The 19,920-nt window shown below is 46.6% G+C and overlaps 1 protein-coding gene across 2 annotated transcripts in view; it reads left to right on the top strand.

The window, feature by feature from the left end:
• Zn72D (Zinc-finger protein 72D) overlaps positions 1-19,920 on the top strand; it is a 139,319-nt gene that overhangs the window by 9,701 nt on the left and 109,698 nt on the right. For both annotated transcript variants that reach the window (XM_037412247.2, XM_037412246.2), the window contains exons 3-4: positions 2,165-2,902; positions 13,770-14,000. In XM_037412247.2, the coding sequence (XP_037268144.1) occupies positions 2,165-2,902; positions 13,770-14,000 (969 nt within the window). The remainder of the gene's footprint in view (positions 1-2,164; positions 2,903-13,769; positions 14,001-19,920) is intronic.

Raw genomic sequence — 19,920 nt, 5'->3', positions numbered from 1 at the left:
TGCGGAAAGCGACCCTGCTGTGGTGCACTGAAGCCTTTGCGTGAAGCTTTGCTGTCGACAATCTTCTGCTTTTGTTTCCGCCGGTCCCGCACGTACGTTTCGGGAACTCCGAACGACCGTGATGCGGCCCGATTTCCGTCCGTTTCTGCACACGCGATGACTTTTCTTTTAAAAGCGGCATCGTGGTGCATTCGAGTTTTTGGAGTCGGCCCTTCCACGCCGTCGATGCTAATGCACTACTAGATGACGAACTCCTCAGCACACGTACAAAGTGCCGCACATGGGAAACACATAGGCAGAAGTGGTCGACGTGCCATGCCGACGCACGTAGGGGGCGGCCATTTTGGATTTGCCGATGGCAATAGATTGACCGTAATTTTTTTGTTCGTACTTGATTCTAACGCGAATGTGATTTATGAACTCGCTTAACCGGAAAAAAGGTGCGCGTTAGATTCGAGTAATTACAGTAACCTTTGGCGGGAGGGCAAAATAAGGCCTGCACCATGGTAGAAAATTCGTTATTGCAGGATCGCTGTCCAAAAACATTTCGAACGTTCGCCGGGGATCCGGAAATATTTCGTTGCCGCAGGGATTTCGTACTCGCGAGGTTTCGTTATTGCGGGTTTCGACTGTATGCAATAGTCAAGTAAATCCTTCGTGAGAACAGTAACAACGGAAGCATTTGTTTTGACTGTTTTCGTCGGAATCTGGCTTTCGTCAGTGTCTGTATATATATAGACACAACTTAGCGGTTGCTGTAATTTTATTTGTTGGACTGGTTCGCATACCCTGATGAAGACCGGTCCACCGGTCGAAACAGTTGGAAATAAAATTTAGGCAACTTCTAAGTTGTGTCACTTCTCTTTCCAAGTACCTTTGGCCCATTAGAAAAACTTCCTCAGTTGATATATATATATATATATATATATATAGCTAAATCTGCTTATAACAAACCTCCATAAAACAAATTCCTGGATATAACGAAGTTTTCTATGGCCGCAAACGTCCAAAAAATATACTTGTGGTGTGACAGTGAGATTTTACACTGAACAATCGAATAGTCTATCCCCAAATGTTTTTCTAAATGCTTCAACGATGCAACCAAGCAAAACCAAAATCAGCCGCAAGCTGCTGTGCTACTTGCGAAGCAACACGAATTTGCGGAAACCGCCTCCGTAGCCTTTGCTACACTGTTAAGGGGCTTCACAGCACAACACGCATTGCTGTGAACAGCACTATAGGAAAACCCACGTGTATTATCCGCACCTCCACTTTGCCACTGAAATCCTTGGCTTTTTGGTGCGGGTTATATGCGCGAAAATACGGTATTCGAAAATAATATCGAAATACCCTTGTGCCGACGAAATGAATGTGAAATAAAAAGCTACGTAAAAGAAGCACCACCGTGGAAATTGGCCCATTATATTTCAGGTTATATAGATCATGGACATGATCACACTAGAGGCTGTTTAGGGGCCCCTAAACACCTCCAATATTTTTTCTAACATTCAAGTAAACGTGCTCATTGTGTGCAGAATGCTATCACGATCAACAATGATGCACGTAGTAGCGCTGCAAGGCGCCGGCGTGCTGTAAGTTTTAAAAGACAGTCCCTCCTGCTCTTGGGGATTATCCAGCCTTCATGTGACACGGAGAAGTTGAATCTGTGATGCATGCCGCAAAAGCATGCTGCGATTGTTCGAGCAAGAATCTACTACTTCCGGTTAGTCTGCAAGCAGCTGTCCGCACTTCTTGTTCGTCGTGTTGCCCGCATGCACCACCTCCGTGCAGCACACTTTCTCCTAGGCATGCTCAGGCTGCATGTGCACCTGCGAGATTGGGAGGGGTGCTAGGCGAGAGGGCACGATTTTTATCTGTGCTGACCCCTTTTAACTTGGGGCTGCTGGCATGACCTTTGAATGTGTTAGCGTTCAGTTTAAGCTTTGTCCTCTGCTAAATATGTAGGCACAGAATCGGGTGTGGGATGTGGCATGCTGCAACCATGTACTACATTCCCAGTTTGCAGATGTTATTAGAGCTGAGCAGAACAAGAATGTATATCTGATGTAACGTAGCCACGGGTTACCATGTTTGTGGTGTATATCTTGTGTACTAAACATAAGTGTGCTACCATGTTTTTCACCTTATGCGTGACCTCTTGCAGGCATCCTATGAAAAGAGCAGCCAGGGGGGCTACTACGGCCAGGGCCAAGTGAGCACGGCGTACGGCAATGCGGCTGCCAGCACCGGTGCAGCCGAGAGCGTGAGCTCTAGCTACGCGGCCCAACCAACAGCCAAGAGCAGCTTTGCCTCGGCCTACAGGGCTCCTCCTTCGGGGCCCAAGAGCAACGCGGCCCAGTCACAGCAGCAACAGCAGCAGCAAGGCAGTGGGGGCGGCGGTGGCACGTCTGCTGCCTCGTATGTGTACTCAGGCTACTCGAGTTCCTATGGAGGTGTGCAAAACTCTGGGTACCACGGGAACCAGAATAGCAGTGGGGGTGGGGGTGGAGCCAAGATGTCGTGGAGCAGTGGCAGCGTCGGCGCTGGGGGTGGGGCCGCCAGTGGCGGTGGTGGTGGTGCCATGGGCTCTGGTGGCCCTGGGCCCTTCAAGCGCCCCGGTCCCTTCCAGAACAAAATCAACAAGCCCAAGCCGCCACCAAAACCTCCGCAGTTGCACTACTGTGACGTGTGCAAGATATCTTGTGCCGGCCCACAGACGTACAAGGAACACTTGGAAGGCCAGAAGCACAAGAAGAAAGAGGCTGCCCTGAAGAGCAATGGAACATCCGGAACACCACCACTGCCGCGAGGAGGTACGGCCCTGCGTTGCGAGCTCTGCGATGTGACGTGCACAGGATCAGACGCCTATGCTGCTCACATTCGGGGTGCCAAGCACCAAAAGGTGGGTGTGGTTGTTTCTGGCACTGGATTATTTCTGGTTATATGTTCATACTGGGGGGGTCGTATACTAGGGGCATTTGCTTGAAAAACAGGGGACCCGTTTGTTTTGGGTATCTTTCAAGTTTCTTGCAGTATCTTTATTATTTTTTCAAATGTCTTTAATTACATCATAAAATTGTTGCACCCTAGTCCTAAACCCATACTTGCCAACTCTTCCAATTTTCTCGTAAAATGTAGGAATTTCGACAGCGCTTATGATTTTACTAGGCTTGTGCGAATAGTTGAGTATTCGAATTCCCTTAGATTCGAATTTAGATTATCTAATATTTTCGAAGTATTCGCAATAAACAAAAAAGTGTATACTAGTCTGCCTGTAAAGGTGGCTTCACTGCAATGCAGCGGTGCTAACTAGTGAAAACACCTAAAAATTTCGCTTTGTTGTGAAGCCCCCTTCAAATTTAAGGGGGCAGACTGGTCTTAGACATTTTTTGTTTATTTCTTCAGTGATCTTGATAAAACTGACAGAGTTATGCAGTTTTTTCTGCTGATTTCAAATATTGAATTAGTTTTCCTATAACTCACTTTGTTTCGGAGATAACCTAAGTTCACCCCCTATTGTTTAAGGCTACCATAGAAAAAAAAGTGCTTAAGTGATATTTAGGATATGCCAACATAGACTAATGACTATAGAGTGAAAGTATGGAAGAGGTTTTTGTTTTTAGGCCTTTATTGGTTATTTTGCAGCAAAATGAACTATATATTTTTAAAAGCAGTTGGAATTGTGTTACAATTTTGATTAGTAATTAATTAAAAAGGCATGTGCTCTAAATTCTGCTCCCATACTTGCATTCTACACACTTACAGGTTTCCACTGCAAAGAGAATTATTGTTGTACCTGCCCTAGCTACAGAGATATTGAGGCCTCAAAATTGAATAGTCACAAATTTACTTTTTTGAGAAAAATGGAAAAAACTGAAAACACACAGTTTCTTCAAAAAGCAAAAAACATGGTGCGCATGTTTTGCAATCCTCATTAAGGTGCTCATAAATTGATAGTAGAGCTTCAGACAAAGGTGCTGGCAAATTATAAAGAAGCCTCAAAGTCGGTTCCCCATTTTTTTGCAGGTTCTGCATGTTAACAGCACCAAGAATCTGGACAGTTAAAATGACATTACATAAAAATTATTACTTCCTGGTGCGTGAAAATTTGCAGAGAGATAAAAAAGTACTTGCAGAAACCAAATATGTCAATTTTAAAAAATGAATTTTTTTGTCACTTTTTGGCCCCAAAGAGCAGTCGGCCCTCTTAAAGGGGACCTGCCACATTTAATGAACATGGTCGGAAAACGCTGCCGATTGGTAGTCGAGGCTACCGAAAACACGCAAGGCAAATATTTTAACGCAGCACGTGGCCTGTAATTCACAAGTAAATTTTGAAAGCTAAAAATTGCTTTCTTTCCTCGGCAAATGACACTACAAGCTCAAAAATCCCTGTCACAGCCAAGAAGGAATATACAGTTCTGGTCACAGGAATTGGCTGATTTGAGCATGGCACGCTTGTCGTTACCGAGGCCGCCGCTTGTCCATGAGTACGTGCGCGATTGCACTGAAGCCACGTATTTGAAGAAAAGAAAAGAGGTGCTCAAGGTTTCGAGGTGCGTGTGGAGTATTTTCTTTCATCGTGCCATTCCTTCCTGCTTAGCTTCCAGCTATTTGATCGGGACGAGAAGAGAGAATGCAATTGCAGCATGCGACAAATTTTTGGAATTCCGCTCGTACTGGACTGATTCTAGAAACATTGCAGTGGTAAATTTGTGAGGCAATAAGCATGTTTACTGGCTCCATGGCTACTTGAAAAAGTGTTGCAGGGCCCCTTTAAAGGAACATGTTACCTTCAAATCAATTCTTCATTTTATTAAGCTTGTTATGACAGCTTATATGATCGAAGTATAATAAATTTTAAAATATTAAGTATCCTACAGGTTATCACTCGCATCCTACCGGAGCTACTACTCAAGGTTGTTCTGACTTCCTTTAAATGAAAAAAAAAAAATTGTATTTGCATAGAGCTTCTGTTTTAATTCAAAAGAAATATTGTACAGGTTAGTTGGGTCATGATAAATATTCTATTTTCTTATGTCACACACACCATTCGAATTCTATTAGAAATTATTCGATCAAAATCACTATTCGCTTCGAATTCTCTTCGAACCTAAAATTCGCTATTCGCACAAGCCTAGATTTTACGTATTTTACGTGAAATTTTACAAAAACATATTTCATTTTGGATAAAAAATAAAAAATTAATGGTAAAATAGCATGACCTTCGCGATTGGCTATGGCACATTACTGTAGCTAGTTGTGGAGGCCACAAAAATGGTGTTGTGCTATTTCTCGCCATCAGGAGAGAACAATATGTATTGGTGCTATCATCACATACCTGCAAGGTCTCCCGCATTGCCTGGGAGACTCCCGGATTTAGACAGTTTCTTCTGTTTATACGATTGCCATGAAAATTTTTCGGAAATCGAAATTTGTGTTCGATATGTGGCCTGCATTGACAAAAATGTAGGCCAGTTCATTTCAGGCTTTTTGCGAGCCCACTGCATTTTATTATAAACGAATTTGAGGGGCGTTCATCTAAGCGTAACATACAGCAGTCTCGGTGATGCAAAACCACGGCAGATACGAATTCGTGAAATTCCCAGCCAAATCAACGTGTCCATTGGGCCAAAATTCAAATGTTCTGAGCAGTTTTCCTAATTTAGTGTGTGATAAGAACTTTAGTACCGAAATCTGGGATTGAAGGCCGATCAAGAGCAGCGTGCTCGAAGCTTCCGAAATGCGCGTGCGGCCAGCGCACGCACTGTCTTCTACAGTACGTGTGGTTGCTGTTGCCACAACCGCTGTGGACAAAACTGCGGTCTTCGACACGATCATGCATGGCGATGACATTACTGACAGAACTGTGAAAGTGCGTGCGTGGCCAACGCTCGAGCAGTCAAAGCAGCGTTGCTTTCGGCAAACTGTGTGGACAAAGCCGCGGCAGTTGCGATCATAAATAGCATAAAACGATTTAGTTAAGGTACGTGGATTGAAAACAAAACTACCATTTGCCGCAACCGCCAGGCACAGTACCGTGGTCGCATTAATACAATAGTGATCTACAAGCTCTGAGGGCATGTGGCTGACGCAGCGGTAGAATAAATGCGGTGAAGGCGTAAAAAAGGCCGTGAGCATCGAACGCGTTATTTGAAGGTCGTAGGTTCGTTTCCTTCTCACTGCAAGTTATTTTTCACCCACTTTTCTTTATACTTATTTACATTACATTGTTTCTAATAACTTTCCCTATACATTCCTTGGCATTGTCGGTTTGATCTCATAATATTGTGTCAAAATACCGAAAAAGGAGCCCTTAGGTATACACCCCTTTCTCATATATATATATATATATATATGTATACACCCCTTTCTCATATATATATATATATATATATATATATATATATATATATATATATATATATATATATATATATATATATATATATATATATTGCTACGATACTGAGGGGGCGCGTGGAAGAAGAGAACGAGGTTGGCACGAGCGGTGATCGGCCAGATCCCTGGACTCTCGCATTCATCATCTCCTGTGAATAAAGGCATCTCACCGTAACAAGATTGGTGAAAGGTGCGGGGTACAGCGGAGCGATCCCTGGCGAACGATCCCGGAAGCGCTACCTCAAGAACTACGCCGAAGCCGCCGACTGTCTGGTCTACCACCGCTCTCTATGGATCCGATTGCTGACGGCGACACCACGCACTCTTCGTCTGGCGCTACGTGGCCCCGACACATACCGTAATTACTCGAATCTAACGCGCACCTTTTTTCCGGTTAAGCGAGTTCATAAATCGCATGCGCGTTAGAATCGAGTACAAAAAAAAAATTACGGTCAATCTATTGCCATCGGCAAACCCAAAATGGCCGCCCCCTACGTGCGTCGCATTGGCGCGTCGGCCATTTCTGCCTATGTGTTTCCCATGTGCGGCACTTCGTACGTGTGCTGAGGAGTTCGTCATCTAGTAGTGCCTTGGCATCGACGGCGTGGAAGGGCCGACTCCAAAAACCCGAGTGCACCACGATGCCTCTTTTAAAAGAAAAGTCATCGCGTGTGCAGAAACGGACGGAAATCGGGCCGCATCTCGGTCGTTCGGAGTTCCCGAAACGTGCGTGCGGGACCGGCGGAAACAAAAGCAGAAGATTTTCGACAGCAAAGCTTCACGCAAAGGCTTCACTGGACCACAGCAGGGTCGGTTTCCACAAATTAAAGAGTTGCTCGGCGAGTATGTGCTTGAGCAGCGAGCGGCACAGCGGCCCGTGACGACAGAACTGCTCCAAGTGTGGGCTATGCAATTAGTCTTAGAAAAAGGTCTAATGCGGAGCCAGTTTAAAGCGAGCAGGTGCTGGCTAACTAACTTTATGAAGAGGAAAGGCTTTTGTCTCCGAAGGGGAACATGCATATGCGAAAAGTTTTGCGGAGAAGTACGATGAAAAGCTTCACAGTTTTCAGAGGTTCGTCCTAAACTTGCGGCGCAACAACGGCTACCTGCTTGGGCAAATTGGGAATGCCGATCAGACGCCTCTTTACTTCGACATGCCTGGCACCACAACTGTCAAGAAGGGGGCGAAGCAAGTTCCCGTGCTGACATCGGTCCACGGTAAAACTACAGTGATGGCAATGCTCTGTTACACGTCAGATGGGCACAAGCTTCGCCCGTACCTCATATTTAAATGGAAGACGCTCCCGAAAGGAGTAGTTTTTTCGAGTGGTGTGATCGTGCGGGCCAGCGAGAAAAATGGGTGCGCGTTGCAATCGATGTCTTACGTTTTTTTTTTTTTTCGCAGTGGAAATCGGGTGCGCGTTACAATCGAGGGCGCGGTAGAATCGAGTAAATACGGTAGTACCACGAAGCTTCTCTGGGAGGGTCGGAGAAGACGTCGACGAATGGCTGAAACACTTCAACCGTGTGAGTAAATACAATTGTTGGGATGCGGCCTCCCGGATGTCCAACGTCGGATTGTTTCTTCAAGGGACGGTGTTGGTGTGGTTTGAAAACCACGACGAAACAATAACGACCTGGGAAGCGTTTGAGAAAGAATAGCGAGCTGCTTCGGGGACCCATTGATGAAGAAGCGCGCTGAGCAAACTTTGATGCAGCGTGCTCAAGTCCCCGGTGAAACATGCACAATGTACATTGAAGAGATTCTGAAATTGTGCAAGTCTGTAGACCCACGCATGAAAGAAGATGACAAGGTAGGGCATCTCCTCAAAGGGGTTGCTGAGGATGTCTACAATTTCCTCATCGGCAAGGACACCTTGGCATCTGTAGCGGACGTAATACAACACTGCCGCACGTTTGAGACCCTGAAGGCTAGGCGCATCACTCCCAAATTTGGTAGACTTGCCAACGTCACCACCGTTGCAAGTGTCGACGTCCCTCCAACATCCTCCTGTGATCTTGCCTCAATGATCAGGCAAATCGTACGCGAAGAACTTGGACGACATGATGCTATCAACCCGCCGAGAGCACCTGCTACCAACACCTCCCCGCCATATGACGCAATGTGTGCTGCCGTTGATGCCACGCTATACGATGTGCCCCAATCAAGAGCACCAGAGCCCCCAACCGACAACTTACATAATCGCCGTGGTTTCCAGAACGCCTCCCGCCAACCACCTACAATGGTGTCTTCGTTGGATGATCATGGGCACATGGCGCCTCGTGGAAAGTTTGGTGACGTGCGTGAGGCCCTGTGTGCTATAACTGCGGTTTTTTGTGGACATGTGGCTCGATTCTGTGGTCAAAGGCGTCGCCCCCAGCAGCGCTACTACGAGGGATCATCAGCTTCTTCTCGACAAAACCGCTGGCGCGGTGGTATGCGTTCAATGCGGGACGCGGTCGTTGGGGCCGGCTTCCAGCAAACGACCCACAGTAATACACATGTAGGACGCAATTCCACTGGAATTTACGCTACGACTCGCCTTCCTCCGTGCGAAGCTTGACGCCCCCCACAACACGCCTGTTGTGTTCCCCATCTCCTGGTCGACGCGTCACCTCCCCGCCTCCGGGAAACTAGGTGGTGCGGCCAATGGAGGTGAGGTCGCCAAACATTTGTCACTAAATCCGCCTATGCCTCCACCCGTTTTTATGATGCAAAATAGGGTCCCTGTGCTTATTGATAGACTTCCTACGATGGCTTTGATAGATACTGGAGCAGCTATTTCAGTGATGAGTCTTAACTTCAGATTGCGGCTATGACATAAAGTGATGTTTCGCTGCGACAGTTGTGCATCATATCGTGCAGTGAGCGGGGAGACACTGTGTCCGATCGGTGTGTGTGTTGTTAGTGTCACTTTGGGTGACAAGGTCTTCGAGGCTGAATTCGCTGTCCTGACCAGCTCCACCCATGACATCATCTTGGGGATCGATTTTCTACGCGAGTGCGGGGCTACTGTAGATTGCGGTGCTGGCGAGATTATGCTATCGGCATTTACTGACGATCCTAGGTGCTGTCAAGGATCTATCACAGTCATTGAGGATGTCTTGCCGCCCAACTCGATGAAGACCGTACGCGTTGACGCCTCTGCCTCGGACGCCGGAAAGTTTGATGGTCTTGTGGAGCCCATTCCTCTCAATTGCGCCAAGAAAAATGTGCTCGTTCCACATTGTGTTCTGTCGATCAGTGATTGGCGATCGGCCTTATGGGTGTCGAACTATTCAAATGAACTTGTTATGCTACCCTGCGGAATGCGACTCGCCCTCTTCGAACAAAATGCGACCAGTTTTATTGCATCTTTAAGCGACGAGAGAGTAGATCTTATTCGTGCAACGTACCATACAGAAGCCAACTTTCCGAGTATGGTAAACAAGTCGCTATCATCAGAAAAACGTCAAGCTTTGGTCGAAGTCCTTGCGAAGCACGCTACTATATTTGACTTTGCGCAGAAAGAAGAGCAAATGAGTGTACCCGAGTCGCGTACTCGCCATGGGATTGACACAGGATCCGCTCACCCTATCCGGCAGAAACCATACCGTGTCTCATCTGCGGAGCGCAAGGTCATTACTCAACAGGTAGAAGAGATGTTAAAGAAAAGGGTCATCCAAGAGTCGTGTAGCCCTTGGGCTGCCCCTGTGATTCTTGTCCGAAAGAAGGATGGTACATGGTGATTCTGCGTGGATTACAGACGGCTTAACTCTGTTACTAAAAAGGATGTCTACCCGCTTCCCAGGATTGATGTCATCGATTGTTTACATTCGGCATCGTACTTCTCCGTGGATTTGAGATCTGGTTATTGGCAAATTCCCATGCACCCGAATGACAGAGAAAACGGCCTTCATAACCCCAGATGGTCTATTTGAATTCAATGTAATGCCGTGTGGCCTATGCTACGCTCCAGCCACGTTTGAGCGCTTCATGGACTCTGTGTTACGTGGACTAAAGTGGGAAGTTTGTCTTTGCTACCTGGATGACATTATAATCTTTAGTCGTACATTCGATGAACACAACCATCGTCTAGACATTGTTCTCACCTGCCTTGAGAGAGCTAAGCTCACCCTGAACTCTAAGAAGTGTCACTTTGGCAGCCGTGAGACTCTTGTTCTCGGTCACCTGGTGGACTAGCATGGCGTTTGACCGGACCCCCAGAAAGTCGCTGCATTCAGCAGCTTCAAACAACCTCAGTTGGTACGAGAGTTGCGAAGCTTTTTGGGCCTATGCTCGTATTTCCGTCTCTTCGTGCCCAGGTTCGCCGACCTCGCTTACCCTTTGACGTCCCTACTCAACAAGAACGCATCTTTTCGGTGGTCAGCGGAATGAGAGTCATCTTTTTCGCAACTCAATTTTTTTCTTACGTCAGCGCCCGTACTTCGCCACTATGACCCATCTGCTGCCACAAAAGTTCATACCGACGCCAGTGGTGTAGGTATTGGCGCCGTCTTGGTCCAACGCCAACACGTCGTTGCTTATGCCAGTCGCTGTTTAAGTAAACCGGAGCGAAACTATACTGTCACAGAGCAGGAATGTCTCGCGGTCATATTCGCCGTGCACTAGTTTCGCCCTTATATCTATGGACGCCGATTCTCGATTGTCACGGACCACCATTCTTTATGTTGGCTCACTGGACTACGGGACCCATCTGGTCGTCTTGCTCGTTGGGCGTTACGATTGCAAGAACACTACTTTGAAGTCTGTTACAAGAGCGGTCGTCGTCATGCCAACGCCGATTGTTTTTCACGACTTCCCCTACCGACAACGGAGTGTGACGCTGACAACTGATGAATATTTGGCTGTAGTGGATACTCCATTTCCTGACCTAACAACTTTTCGAGCAGAGCAACGCAATGACAACAGTCTCGCTTCTTTCTTTATTTCCGGAACGAACGGTCAACGTGGTTTCGTCGTAAAGGGGTCAACGTGGTTTCGTCGTAAAGGATGGCGTTCTTTACAAAAAGAATTATTCCGGCGTAGGCCCTCGCCTACTTCTAGTTGTGCCTACAAGTCTACCACAACATGTACCTCGAGCAATGCACGACGACCCAACATCTGGCTATATGGGTTTTTCTACGACATTTTATGGCACGCAAGAACGCTTCTTCTGGCCGAAGATGCGTAAAAGTGACTGCATACGTTGCGAGCTGTGAGCAATGTCAACCCCACAAGCGTCCTACAACTCCGCCAGCTGGACTACTTCATCCCATAGCACCCCCGAGTTCACCATTTGACGTCGTAGGTGTCGACCTGCTCGGCCCTTTTCCGCGATCAACAAACGGCAACCGATGGATTATTGTGGGCGTTGGCCACCTCACACGTTATGCCGAAACTGCGGCAATTCCTGCAGCAACGGCCACTCAAGTTTCATAGTTCATGCTGGCACACGTTATATTACGCCATGGATCCCCCGTGTCATCATCAGTGATCGCGGGCGGCAATTTGTTGCCGATGTAGTTGAAGACCTCCTTCGTCTTGCTTCGTGCCATTTTCGTAACACTACCCGTATCACCCGCAGGCTAATGGTTTGACAGAACGAACTAATAGGACTCTCGTGAACATGATTTCCATGTATGTTGATTCTGGACACAAAACATGGGACGCGATTTTGCCATTTATAACTTTCGCCTACAGCACTGCACAGCACGAAACGAGATACAGTCCATTTTATCTGCTCTACGCACGCCAACCCCGCACAGCTCTTGACACTATCCTTCCCTTTTCCGAGACTGATCGACCTACTCTCGCCGAAACCATTTTCCGCGCAGAAGAGGCCCGGCACATCGCCTGTCTTTGAACTTTCGTCTCACAGAAACGCTCCAAGAACCGTTACGACAGAAGTCACCGGCACGTATCGTTTGAGAAAGGGGATTTGGTGTGGCTTTGGATGCCGCTTCGCAAACGCGGCCTCTGCCAAAAGTTTCTGGCCAACTACACCGGTTCGTTAGTTGTCCTGGAACGTCTCAGCGATGTCACGTACGTGATATCTCAGCTGTTGTCAACTGGCCGCCGCTCAAGCAAGACCGTCGTTCATGTTGCCCGTCTAAAACGCTATCGCAACGAAGCCTAACTCGCCCGGTGGGCATCGTCTGCAAAGGGGGAATTGCTACGATACTGAGGGGGCGCGTGGAAGAAAACGAGGTTGGCACGAGTGGTGATCGGCCAGATCCCTGGACTCTTGCATGCATCATCTCCTGTAAATAAAGGCATCTCACCTTAACAAATATATAAAACACTCTTGGTCAGCTGAAATGCGTGCGCCTGTCAAAATGTGGAAAAGATGGGCTTCACTTCTACACAGCAGCGAAACGCAGGTAGCATGTCACCTGCACCTCGCAGCGTCAGCGTGCCATGATGCAGCCATTTGCCCCTAATTCTGAAAAAATCATATTCCAGAAAGAGGCCAGTGGGACATAATACACAATATGTTTTGGCTAGAAAACTTAAGTAATGCAGGCAAGAGCTTTATTTCCAGGGTTACATGCATTGTGAAATTTGTCAAACCATCCTTCACTGTTTTTTTCCCTGAAAGAATAGGTAAGTCGTGACGCTGAAACAAGCATCCAAATGCCGCCTGCGCGTTATTGCTGTGCTGCAGTGAAGAGATGCTTGTTTTTTTGAAGTTGGGTTGCTTTAGCTGGCACTCATTAGTATTGTTACATTGAATTGCTTTGAGGGCAGTCATTTTCATGGGTTTGTGGCAAAATCTGGATAGGGAATCTGCAAGTGGCACCTGAAGATTTCCAGGCTGTGCTCAAGACCGCTTCAAATTATCCACTCAAATTTACGTTGTACAAAATACGGGACTACAGAAATCCTTTGAATTAAGTGGGAGCTTGAAATAAAAGTTTGAATGAATGAGGTTTTACTGTTAACACTGTAGTCTGAGAAGTTCCGTGCTTTTAGAAAAGAAATGGGAGTTTACCATAATAATTAAAAAAAACAACCAAGTTTACTGCATGAAACTGCCTCATTTATTAATGCATATAAAAGATGCTTTCAGCATATCGGCAGGGCTTGAGAAGCTTTTATGCAATTCTAAGTACAGCGTCTTGGCACATGTCCTTGTCTGTAAGTTTCGTTGGTTATTTTTATGACTGGTTCTCAGTTTTTCATTGATGTTGCTTAATCCACTGCAGTAGTGAATGCTTCCTTTTCGTTTTGGCAGCTGCCCCCATTGTCCATCCATTAGCATGCTATGCCGAAGATTCACAAGACATTTTTGGACCCGGCTGCAATGTATCCACTTTGTTAGCGGCATCTGTTTTCATGCTTTGCATGTTGTTCTGATCTATTGCCATTTGGTGGACACTTGCAGGTGGTGAAACTGCACACGAAATTGGGCAAGCCAATTCCCTCAACAGAGCCTGTTGTTATAGCTGCATCGGGTACCACTACTACCACAAAGCCATCGATGACCACCACCACCACCACCACAGCTTCATCACAGGGTGCTGTGGACAGTGCTGCAAAGGCAGCTGCCGACTCTGAAAGTGCTGTGGCTGAGGACGGCACTGTTGACCCTCTCAAGGATGATAAAGGCGCTGAGGTGGGGTCCCACAGCGTAGTCTATAGTCTATTGTAGCTAGCATTTCCCATGGATGCTGATGTGGCAAGGTTGAGCTGTTTCATCAAATATGTCCGCTCGCACTTTCGGTCCTTATCCACGTTTCATGGATATCCACTTTTGTAACATTACGAAATGTTTGACGAAACTGTGCTTTTTTGCATACTGCTTCCTAACCGCACCCTGAGGCTGAAAAGAGACTCTGTAATGGCGATAAGCATGTGAAACATAATTTGACTGTTTTACTCTGCATAAATTCAGGTGGAATTGATAAGCGAATCCCATTCATTATCTGCAGAAGCGCCCAACCCAGGTGCCCCGAGGAGGGGGACCAATCCTTAAGTGCGATTCCTTATTTTTGAGTCATTATAAACCAAACTTTATTGTCTTGACCATCTTTTTATGCAGATTTCAAATCTCTAACTAGTCTTTTTGATAGCTGCACTATTTAAAAAAAACGTAAGAAAAAAATAACTAGTGCGGCCTTCTCTGCAACTTCGGTATACTAAAAAAATTTTCTAGTGCATGACCAAAATGCCGTGGCTGTGCTGCAGGAAGTGGAGCTACTATTTCTATTCATTTGCGAGCACTGTGTAGGTAAGTAAACAGATAGGGTCTTGAAAAAGAGAGATAGCCGCTCTTTCTGAGCACACAAAGATAGTAGACACAGTCAAACCAAACCAAACATCGTGTACATTTATAGTAAACCCTGGTTACAACGAAGTCGCTTGAATAGACTTATCGTTTTTATCAAAGCGTTACGCACTCCCAACCCAAGGGGGTAAGACATTTGCGCATTTTGCGCATTTTTGATACATTTGTTTTTCTGCGCAGAGCTGCTCCAAAGGCATGAGAATTGTGAAAATTGTGCCGAACTGCTCGAAAACGGCCCCAAAAGCTAAAATTTTGAGGCCAACCTCGGCTTCAGTGGAGAAAAAGAGCAGAGTTGACTAATAAGACACACCCAATTGTGCGTTTTTTTTTTCTCACTTTGCACTTTTTGTCTGGTGAAGAAGGCTGCTATGGGGGGCCCTAATCTCCGTTAAACTGTTGCAAATATGCATGACACCGCAAAAATGTGCAGCTGTGCATCGAGTGTGCTGCTTCTACTCGCTAGGCTGTGTGTTCTGGTGCTACTGTCGGCTAGCAAAAACCGCAGAGTCGTGTGGTGAGCGTAGAGGGGCTGGCTTTCAGGTTCTTTGTTGTGCGTAGTGCATTTCTCCGGTCGCTGCAGTTTTCATGTCAACGCTGCTGTGTGCGGTCACCTACGCTTGCGCGTTTGCCGTCAGTGAGGAACTGTAAACGCGAGTCATTTCGCTGCTTGTGACACATCTCCTGGATGCTCTGGCCAGTGCACATGGGTTCTCAAAATAGGTTACGTGAGTGACAGAACGCCTGCAACCCATTTCCGGTTTACGCCCATCAGCTATTCTTTATTTAGACAAGCGAGTTCTCATTGCAGTTTGCCTTTGAAGAAGCAATCGCTTGCGAACTCCGCACATCAGTGTGTGCAGGTAGAGAGAATCACTTGGATACATTCAAAGTCGTGGTGACTGAATGCGCATTCATACCATTTTCAAGGATGTTAATAGGCACTTCGGTGCTTTACTCGTGACTGATTACACGTCGGCAATCACATGGCACAGTTTTCATGACTGGTAATTTGCCACTGCTTCCGAAACTCTCAATGAGTGCTTTAAGGGGGGGGATGCGGCCCTTGAAAATCGAGAAATCGCAAAACGGTCTTTTTTGAAAAACCATATTGTTGGGTTGTACGTCACATAACTTATCTATTCTTTAAATATAGACTCCTAATTGAACCTCAAAGGGCGAAAAATGAAAGAATAAAAGCTATTTTGGAGGTCGCCACAGCGCCCAAAACATGCACGAAAGCCAAAATCAAACCAAACTTTTTGCACGCGCCATTTTGAGGCTATGCGGCCATTCAGTGCTATTTCGGTCTTGTTTTGATTGACCATGAATTTTTTCTCTCTCGTTTGCAGTCTTTCAAAATGGCGTCAATGGCGCGGTTGAAACTCTATCGGCATTTCTCTGGGATGCGATGCAGAGTGCTGATTGGCGAGAGCAGCTGATTCATATCTCGCGGGCGAAAGCGGGCCCGCCATTGGCGGCTGTGCTGGAAGTGGAGGCAGCCCCTCCCACACTGGGCCTATCTGGCGCGTTCGTCTCGTGGTTGCTCTCTGCCCCATTCGTCGAGCTTTTTGCTTTGCGCTGTATTTTCAATCAGTTTCTCATCTTTTTTTTTTCTTTTCGCATAAGTTTTCTGCCCTTTATCTTTGTTGCTGTGCGTGATGCTGGCAAGAAAGCCGGAGACTGTGTGCAAGTTCGGAGTGCGGAAACGCGTTATGTGGCTTCTACGAGACTCTAAATTAGGCTTTTCTGCTGCGAGTGCACAGTGTGTAGATGCTTGCAGCGGGGAAACTCTGCTGTCAGCTGCCACCAGTCCAGAATCCGACACACCGTGGTACCTGGAGCTGCGAATGCATCGAGCGTGTCTGAGATTGCCAAATCCAGCATGTGCTCTGAATCAGTGCAGTCGAGCGTGACACCGAGTGTTGCTGAGATGAGATCGCCAGACCCAGCACTACGTCTGCAGCAGGGCAATTTCATCTGTGGACGCATTTTCTAACTAGGAAAATATCGCTGCGAATGCGAGACGTTGTGGGGTCTCGACGAGGCGAGTGCCTCGCCATGCTCTTGGAGTGAACAGACATAGCAGACGCGATCGGTACAAACCAACAACATACATATACACTTAACTATTTTTATAACGACGATATCGTTCACTGAATGATACTTCAATCCTGATCAACCCACTAAGACATCCTTACACACTATTTCCATACACTCCAAAACATTACAAACACACAATAACACACCCAAGGCGGCGGCGCCAACGCTTGACTCACCATGTGGGCCACCCCGGCGCGCAGGCCCGCAGTGCCACGCGTTGAGGACCCACGCTAGAGACAACCGTTCGCGGCAACCACCACGCGCAGAAGAGGCTCGCTCAACTTTCACCCGCCAGGGGTCACTGCCGGCGCTACCCCATGATGATGACGACGATAGTGGTGCTCAACGCGAATACGCCACCTATCACCTGGCAGTCGTCACCCGAAATGTGGCTTTGCGGCGAGACACCTGCGCCAAACGGCGCAAACAACTTTACAGGGGGTGTCAGCACCCCCACAACGTCGAGGTGCCATTCGCGCTGAACTAGAATCTACGCCAGCGACGAAGAAAAAAACCTGGACTGATGCAGCCGACTCTTGAGATGCCCTATGTCTGAAAAAAAAAAAAAAATCTAAACGGTATTTGGATAAGATTGAGGGAAGATACAAAGCAAGAGTGCACAAGGACACTTCAAGCTTCTCTGCTGGAGCTTTTTGAGGAAAACACATATGCTGAACTTTCAGAGCCCGTTTTATCAAAATGGATTTTTTAGCTTGTTGTGGTGCTGAGGAAAGCAATTTCTCAAGAACTGCTTATCAGATTTGTGTGCCATCTTTTTTAACTGTGTTTCTGGACAATTTCGGCAGGGTCTAACAAGCTTCTTTTTTCGAAATTGGTGCCAATATTTATTAATAAACAATTATTTTGATATCATAACTGAATACATCAAATTCATAGTTGCATTATTTTTTGGAGGGGAAATAGAAAAAAAAAACTGCTTTTTAGTGCCCTAGGATATCCATCTAGGGATGACCACATATAATTTCAGCCTTATGGCACATCCTGGGATTTCTTCCGGCTCTTCCATAGGCACAGGAGTGAACCACCCAGTTAGACCTAACTATTGATCTTCTGAACACTATTTCATGAAACCTTGCAGTTTCTCCAGGTTTAATATAGTGAATATATGTGAAAGTTTCATCAAGATATCTTGAAAAATAAAAATAGTGCGGTTTCTGGGGTAGGGGGGACCCTTTGATAATTGAAAAATCGTGATTAATGTCGATTTTTTGAAAACCACATATTCGGGTAGTATGTCACATAAGCTATCTGTTCTGTAAATATTAATGTTTAATTCACTGCAAAAGTATGTCATAAATTATGCAACATGCCACGGCAGCCAGTGAGCGCTAAAAATACCCCTACTTCACGCGTTCGCAATTTCTGAACCACGCGGCCCAGCGCCACCATCTTAGTTTTGTTTTGCTTGTGAATTCTTGCTCTTTTTTTTTGCCACTCGCTGCAGCAGCATTGGCGTGGCCGAGGTGGGCAACGCTCATGATTGGGGGGGCCCTCGAAGTTTTGGAATCTCCTGCAGCTTGGATGCGAGGCCGTGATTGGAGGAAGCGCGCGAATGGGATGACACATCGGTCTGCCGGGCTTGCTGTGTGCTCCGGCACTTTCAAGGCCAACATTCTTTGTGTGTCCCATTTGCTATTTTCCCGCTCGGTTCTCAAACAGGCTTTTCAATTTTTCATTGCCTTGTATGAGATGGGGACGCCAATTGTTGCGCTGTCGGTCACGTTGGGCTAAACAAAGTTCGGGACTATGCATGCGTTCGGGTCAAGAAAGCGCGAGATGAACCTCATACGCATGGCACGCTCGTTCACGTGTCAGCATGTGGCGACAATCGCGTCTAACCATCCGGTGTAGCAGCTCCTCCTTCGTCTCTGCAAGACGACTGTATTGATGCTTTTCGCGATGTCGAGATGGCTAGGTGATAATGCAAGACTTCGTCGTCACCAGTGAGGCTGGTGCTGGTGTTTCGTGCTCAAGTGTGCCTGATGCGTCGCGTTCGCTAACCAATGTGAGAACGGCCCCGAACAGTGCGACACCGTCGTTGACTGTGCATTTGCAGACACAGTTTTGGATGTGCGAGGAGTTAGCCGCAGAAGAGAGCAAACATGCTGCTGTGCAGCAAAACCTCGGTGCTATGCCGGTGACCGAGAGTATGCCCGAACCTGAAGATGCCACCGCTACAACTGAAAGCGAAAAGTATTTCCACATGCAAGGGAATGCCCTTAGCGACCTGCTGTATGACGAGCAGGAAAAGCGGCAAAGGAAAAGAGTCCCAAAGGACACATCTAGCTACTAGACCAAATTATGTGCTCGAAACTTATGAAGTCCATTTTCTCAAAATAATTTTTTCTGGCCAGTGAGGCAAAACAGCCTCGCAGTCCAGTGATATCTCTGCAACCGTTCTCTGCAACAGTGCTAGCACATTCACCAAACTTACCTGAGCCTGGCTAAAGAAACCCATGTGGACTACGCTTTCACCAAACTTACCTGAGTGAGCCTGACTAAAGAAACCCATGTGGACTACGCTGATAAATGGTTGTAACTTCGAAACAAGTGAACAAAAATAATGAAATTTTGTGATTATTCAAATGGCATTGCTATTAGCTTACCCTGAAAATTTCATTACGATATCTCAACAAAAAGAAAGTTGCTCTTCCAAGGTAGCTTCTCTCCTTGGAAACTTCCTTCAAAATCTGTTTCAGTGTTATGTGCATTACAAGTCAATTAAAATATGCACTGGGGCCCCCATGTTGCTAAAAATTTGTATTTTCAAGCTTCCAGCACGACATATTAAATGCCACTGACTGCTCCGGAGCAGGGTTCTTCTGCTCCAAAATTGAAATTTTGCTGAAATTTTTGCTGCCCCAAAAACTGCTCCCAATTTAGTCTCAGCCATCCCAGCCCTGCGACCCCAATACAGTTGACATACGATTTCCCAGACCCTCAAGGGACCGCGAAAACATCGGGAAAACCAGGCAGTCTGGTATAATGAATGCAAATACATTTATTATTATTTATTTTTTTGCTGATGGAGAGGGTCTCGGCAGGAGTAGGGGGTTCTCATTGCAATTCAGCAAATGCACTGCTTTCGTTACTCTGAGAAGAGCCAAAAAGAAGAAAAAAAATCTGA

Source organism: Rhipicephalus microplus, chromosome 1 (genome assembly GCF_043290135.1).
Source record: "Rhipicephalus microplus isolate Deutch F79 chromosome 1, USDA_Rmic, whole genome shotgun sequence".
NCBI classification, from domain to species: domain Eukaryota; kingdom Metazoa; phylum Arthropoda; class Arachnida; order Ixodida; family Ixodidae; genus Rhipicephalus; species Rhipicephalus microplus.
The sequence above is the reverse complement of the archived record's forward strand: the minus strand, read 5'-3'. Positions and strand labels throughout refer to the sequence as shown.